Raw genomic sequence first — 6,956 nt, 5'->3', positions numbered from 1 at the left:
CTGATCAGTGAAAAGTGGTAGCTTCAGCTACCTGATCAGTGAATAGTGGTAGCTTCGGCTACAAGTGACAAGTGATTTCCGTGTAAAATCATATATGGGATATGGCATCGGAGTGATAAGTGCATTTGTGTAAGACCATATCTGGGATATGGCATCGGTGTGATATGTGTATAAGATGTAAGACCATAGCTGAGCTATGGCATTTTAGTAAAAAAATGATGAATTGACGGATAAGTCCATGGTTTCACCATGGCATAATGAAAAATGAAGAGGTAAGACCATAGCTCTGCTATGCATCAGTGATTATTAGTGAAATTGAGTGCATATCGATGTAGACCAATTCCGTAAGACGTTCACTAATTTGACAAAGTTTGGTAAGTGTTACATGGAATTATGTGATATAAGGAAGTACGAGTTGATAAGACATGAGTATAGAACTTGGTTGATAAATGAATTAATTTGTGATTATATAATTGTTCATCTTGAATGTACTGTCCATATGTATTGATAATTCAAATGTTTTAATGAATAAAGTTCCGACATGGAATAAATTAAACACGAGACAAATAATTATGAAATTGAACTTGAAATTCATGAAAATGACGGTTATTGATATATGGAGACATGAGACATTGATATATGAATATGGAAAATGTTTGATAAATGTGTTCATTCATAATTATGGAGTTATATACCTCACGTGTACTATTTGCATAAAGATGATATTTCAAATACTTTGGTTATTTAAGCTTAAATATGAAATAGTATGAAATCAAGATAAGTTGTTATGAAAATATATTTAGATGACAGAGATATGGCTGATATATGTTGTATGATTACACAACGTGAAATTGTGTATATATATATGAGAAATTTAATGAGAATTGAGCCCATACATGTTTCTTGTTATTTATATGAAGTGTACGACTGACAATGGTGATGAAGTTATAAACAGAGAGTTACACGGGTTGAAAACACGGGCGTGTGACTCTCCAAAGTGTGAAAATTTTCTAAATTTTGCAAAAGTTTCATATGTTTACGGTTTGGTCCCGAACCACCCCGAATGTATGTTTTGGGCCCCGTAGGCCCATATAAGGGACGTTAAACATATGTATGAAAGTTTTTAATTTAGAAGAAATTTTATGGCTGATTTTGACATGATTGATTGTATTAAGTTCGGTAATGTCTCGTACCCTATTCTAGGCTCAGAATACGTGTAGGGGGTGTTACAGACTTGAATGAAATTTTAGCATTTTAATTGATATTTGCAGACATAATGGTAGGATTAAAATCCCTGTGCTAGTGAGGTGTAAATTTTAGGGGGAAATATGGTAATTAAAAATAAAACTTGTTGAAATTTGATTGGTTGGTGGAAAATAAAGACGAAATTAAAAGAAAAGAAAATTGTAGAATTTTCTATATATGAGTTTGGCATGGGATGGCAGCAAGCAGCAAGGGCAAGGAGAACTAACGAAATAAAGAAAGAAAGAGAGAAAAGGAAAAAAAAATTCATGAATTTTTCTTGAGTTTTACTTTAAAATCACAGCTTAATTTCATATCCTAGAGTAGAGGTGTGCATGGGTCGGGCCCATACAAAATTTTAGACTCATTTTTTAGGCCCGGGCTCGGGCCCAGCCCAAAATATGGGCCTAAAAATTTGTTCAATCTCAGTCCAAAATAAAATTGTTAAGCCTGAGCCTGGCCTGGCCCGGCCCATATTAAATTTTTTTAGCTTATTTTGTTAAATAAAAACTTTAAAATATAATAAATCAAATACATTTAAAAATATAAAAAAATATTAAAACAAGAAACAAATAAAAAGTGAGACAAAAACAATTCTTAAAACAATACACAAATTAAAAATATAATAAAAAGTGGTTATATTAAAATTGAAAATAAAATGTAAAGATGATTAAAAAATAAAAAATAAAAAAGTTTTACCCGAGGCCCAACCCATTTTCTAAATGGGCCTCGTTTTTTGCTCAAACTCATATTTTGGGCCTATATTTTTACCCGAACCCTCCTATTTTTCGGACGCCAGGCCAGGTAGCCCGACCCATGTACACCTCTATCCTAGAGTGCGATGAGATCATTTTCTATCATTAAAGTCAATTAGTTGAAAGAGAAAGTGAAAGAAAGCATAGGAAAGTGAATAGAAAAATTGAGTTTGAGTGAAGAAATAAGTAAGTACTGAATTGAATTCATGTTTGTTTACTTTATTTTGAATGTTTGAGTATTTAAAATTTTAATATGAAAATAAATAAGATATGATTATGAATATTGAATTTAGTAGTGAATATGTAAATAAAGGTATGTTAGTAATGTAAGAAATGATAAAGTGATAATTTAGTGTTTAGTGAATTTTATGAACCTAAGGATTAAATTACAAATAGTGAAAATTTATTTATTTGTCATAAATTGATAAGTGAATAAATGTAGTATAGTGAAATTACTATAGAGATGACTAAATTGTAAATCATACAAAAGGTGTTATGTGAAACCAATATTGTGATTAAAGAATTAAATGAAGTATTATGTGATAGTAATGAAGTGTAAAGTGATATAATAATAATTATTAAATTTTTCATGAATTTAAGGATTAAATTGTAAAATACTCAAAAATTACTAAGAGCATGTTTGGTTGGATGTATTGGCTATGCCAATACACCCCTAATCGGTGGCCCCACATAAACTCATGTTTGGTTCAGTGTATTGCCTTAATACACTCCTATTACGTTACGGATGTAATCCATATTTTCTCTGCTTTAACACCGATTCCCAATCCCTTCCAAAAGCAAGGATCAGCTAATCGGTGTCTGTTTTACCCTTCCCAGCCGAAATCGATCTCCACCCCCACTCTCTCCCTCTCCCTCCCAACATCAACAGAAGTTGCCAGTGAACCAAACCTCCACCCGCTCAGATCTTTCGCCGACTTTCATCTTGGCATCTTGGCATCTTTCGCCAACATCAACAGAAGCGGCAAGTGTTTCTTCTCTTTTTTTACTTAATTTGGATTTTTAATTTTCTTTCTCATGATTGTTTTGTCGACAAAAAACAGAATTGTGTTCTTCAACTATGGTGGGTTTTGTCTGTTGAAATTAGGGTTTTTTTGGGATAAATTTTGAATTCTCCTGCATTTTGATTCTATCTTGTATCCTTCACAGTTGTCTGTTGAATGATCCCTTTTATCCCCTTTTTCGCCAAATCTCGAATCCAGGAAAAAAATAATTTCTTTTTTTCTTCACTCTCTTTAGATCTCAGGAAAAAAACCTTCAAAGGTTTCAACTTTAGCTCCTCCTTCAAACCCTGTTAAACCTTCTTCAGTGTCATCTCACCTTGCAATGGTAGAGCTAAAGCAAAGGATTTTAACCTCACTTTCCAAGCTCTCTGACCGTGATACTTACCAAATTGCTGTTGAAGAACTTGAAAAGACCATCCAAACTCTGTCTCCCGAATCATTTCCCATGTTACTCAATTGCCTTTTTGATTCTTCAAATGATCCAAAACAAGCTGTGAAGAAAGAATCTTTGAGGTTACTTTCAGTGCTATGTAATTGCCATGGTGAATTGGCAGCTTCCCATTTGACTAAAATCGTTGCCCACATTGTTAAAAGGCTGAAAGATGCTGATTCTGGGGTGAAAGATGCTTGCCGCGATTCAATAGGGGCGCTTTCAGGGCAGTATTTGAAAGGGGAGAGTGGGGGGAATATGGTGGGATTGTTTGTAAAGCCGTTGTTTGAAGCAATGGGGGAGCAGAACAAAGGGGTACAATCTGGTGCATCGACGTGTATGGCTAAGATGGTGGAATGTGCATCTGATCCTCCTTTGCCTGCTTTTCAGAAACTGTGTCCAAGGATCTGCAAGCTGTTGAATAACCAGAATTTTATGGCCAAGGCTTCCCTTTTGCCAGTAGTGGCAAGTTTGTCACAGGTTTGTGTATTGCAGTTGTTTTGTGTTTGATTCATAAGGATATTGATGATTTATGTTGTTGGTTTTGTGGATGTCAAGTATCATCGTAAATGAATATCTTGTAGTTTCTTTATTGTTTACTTTGTGCTTATTTTTTTTGGCTGGTATTGTAGATCTTGTTTTATTTGATCATGTGAATTAGGTAGCTAGGTGGGGAATAGATATGGAAAATTCCACAAATAGGAACAATTTGTTTTTTTGGTCAAAAAATAGGAAAAGAAAATTGAAGTTCTGTAAATTTATGATGACCATGTAGGTGGGAGCAATTGCACCTCAGAGCTTGGAAGCATTGCAGCTAAGCATCCACGAATGCCTTGGGAGCACAGATTGGGCGACGAGAAAGGCAGCTGCAGATTCTTTAAGTGCATTGGCACTGCATTCAAGCAACTTGATTGCAGATAGAGCATCTTCGACAATAACCATACTTGAGGGTTGTCGCTTTGATAGGGTAGCTTTTTGGAGTCATTTTTCTTGCATGCATGCATACATACTTATATATATGTATATTACTTTTACATCAATGCCTTGTGTATGATTTCATTGTGAAATTTTGATACATATTTTGGACATGACTGGTGCCAGACCATGTACTTTCTTTTCTTCATTACATGTGTTGATCTGGTCACTTTGCTTCGGGAAAACATGTATATCCTCCACATAGATTTCCTTTTTTTTGTAGGAACTTGATATAATTAGAAATCCTAGGGTTAATTGTGTGACAGAATTTAGACTAATAGAAAATGTGGGTTTGGACTGTATGCATCCATGCTTTCTAAATTGGTTTTCAAGGGACTTTCAGCTAGCACATTATGATTAAGCAAGGTTAGGATTGAAGTCCTTTCACTATCATCTCTTCTAATGGTGCAGATATGACAGATTTACATTACTCAACACTGCCTCATGGAAATTTTATTCTATTGTAACGTTTAATCATTGGTCAACCAGATGAAACCTGTGAGAGATAGCATGACAGAAGCATTGCAATTATGGAAGAAGATTGCAGGAAAAGGGGAAGATGGAGCTGCAGATGACCTGAAAGCCTTGTCTCATGGTAAGTGTGTCAGTTAAGTGTTACGGGTTGTCCTTCTGATGTATAGGTCATTCATCTTATTGGATTAAACTTGTTTCAATGCTGTAGATGGTGACAATGCTCAGTCAGCTGAATCATCAGAAAAGAATGGCTCCAAAGATCCAAGTGCGGGTGATAAAAAAACACAGACTTCAGATTCTGTTTCTGAAGGCAAAGGTGGAAGCATTATTGACAAAGCAGTTGTAATTTTAAAGAAGAAATCACCTGCATTAACAGACAGAGAGTTGAATCCTGAATTCTTTCAGAAACTCGAAACAAGGGGACTCTGCCCTGCAATGCAATGCAATGCAATGTCTGGACTTCTTGGAGCAATGCAATGCATGCCCTTCAAGTAGGTGATATGGACTCTGCCTATGCAGAAGTTCTCTCTACAGGGGATGATCTCTTGCTTATAAAGCTGATGGATAGATCAGGCCCTATGGTTGATCAACTGTCAAATGAGATAGCAAATGAAGCCTTGCACGCTATTGTGCAATTTCTTATGGAGCAAGATTTGTTTGATATTTGTCTATCCTGGATTCAACAGGTATGGGTTCTTCATCTTTGAGCCATTTACTTCAAGCTGCTCTATTTAGACATTTTCTTTTATAAGTTTACTATTAAAAAAAAATTCCTGTAATTATTCAGCTGGTCAAAGTGGTGATAGAAAACGGACATGATGTATTGGGTATAACGATGGAGTTGAAGAAAGAGCTTCTGTTGAATTTACATGAAGCAGCTTCCACGATGGATCCACCAGAGAATTGGGAAGGCGCAGTACCTGATCAACTTCTATTACAATTGGCATCTGCCTGGAAAATTGAGCTGCAACAGTTTGATAAGTAAATCTGCTGGTTTTGGTTTTGGAATCCTGTGTTGTTCTTGCAAACTTCATGATTATGTTACTCTGGTTCGGCGCATATATTTTACATGATGTAAATTTGAAGTGAAAGAAAACTAGCATCAATGGTTGAGGCCACTTATACATTTTTGTATATCATGTAAGATAGTGGCCTCTGATATAAATGTAAATGTACGTCTATTATACCATCTATGCAAAACTAGCATCAACAGTATCATATATTATGATTTGAGTAAATTAATATAAGAACATTAATTATTAAGAATTTTTTTAAATTATATAGTTTAATTAAAATATATTTAATAATAATTATGTTAATTTATATTTTACAGTATCATATATTATGATTTGAGTAAATTAATATAAGAATATTAATTATTAAGAATTTTTTAAATTATATAGTTTAATTAAAATATATTTAATAATAATTATGTTAATTTATATTTTACAGTATCATATATTATGATTTGAGTAAATTAATATAAGAATATTAATTATTAAGAATTTTTTTAAATTATATAGTTTAATTAAAATATATTTAATAATAATTATGTTAATTTATATTTTACAGTATCATATATTATGATTTGAGTAAATTAATATAAGAATATTAATTATTAAGAATTTTTTTAAATTATATAGTTTAATTAAAATATATTTAATAATAATTATGTTAATTTATATTTTACAGTATCATATATTATGATTTCAGTAAATTAATATAAGAATATTAATTATTAAGAATTTTATTAAATTATATATTTTAATTAAAATATATTTAATAATAATTATGTTTAAATATGATTAAATTATTTATTATTGATAATAAAAATCTTATTATAATTTAAATAACAATAACAATAATCATTTACCAAAACAAATTTATGCTAAGGGTATTCTAGTCATTTTAGTTTTTTCTATTATGCTATTACACCTCTATTCCATTCAACCAAACACAAGATTACTATTACGCCTCTATTCCATTACATTCAACCAAACAGTGGATTAGCTATTACACCTCTAATCCAATACACCTCTAATCCCAATACACCTCTAA

The 6,956-nt window shown here is 32.6% G+C and overlaps 1 protein-coding gene across 1 annotated transcript; it reads left to right on the top strand.

Annotated features, from left to right (window-relative positions):
* The first annotated feature begins 3,259 nt into the window (after window positions 1–3,259).
* On the top strand, window positions 3,260–6,105 carry LOC107937860 (microtubule-associated protein TORTIFOLIA1-like). Its single transcript, XM_041083111.1, is given in 6 exon segments — window positions 3,260–3,929; window positions 4,225–4,416; window positions 4,914–5,019; window positions 5,107–5,349; window positions 5,352–5,584; window positions 5,686–6,105. Coding segments are annotated over 6 exon segments (1,560 nt in total). The 5' UTR covers window positions 3,260–3,341; the 3' UTR covers window positions 5,884–6,105.
* The last annotated feature ends 851 nt before the right edge of the window (window positions 6,106–6,956 follow it).

Source organism: Gossypium hirsutum, chromosome A12 (assembly GCF_007990345.1).
Source record: "Gossypium hirsutum isolate 1008001.06 chromosome A12, Gossypium_hirsutum_v2.1, whole genome shotgun sequence".
Lineage (NCBI taxonomy): Eukaryota > Viridiplantae > Streptophyta > Magnoliopsida > Malvales > Malvaceae > Gossypium > Gossypium hirsutum.
This window is presented reverse-complemented; position numbering and strand designations above follow the sequence as displayed.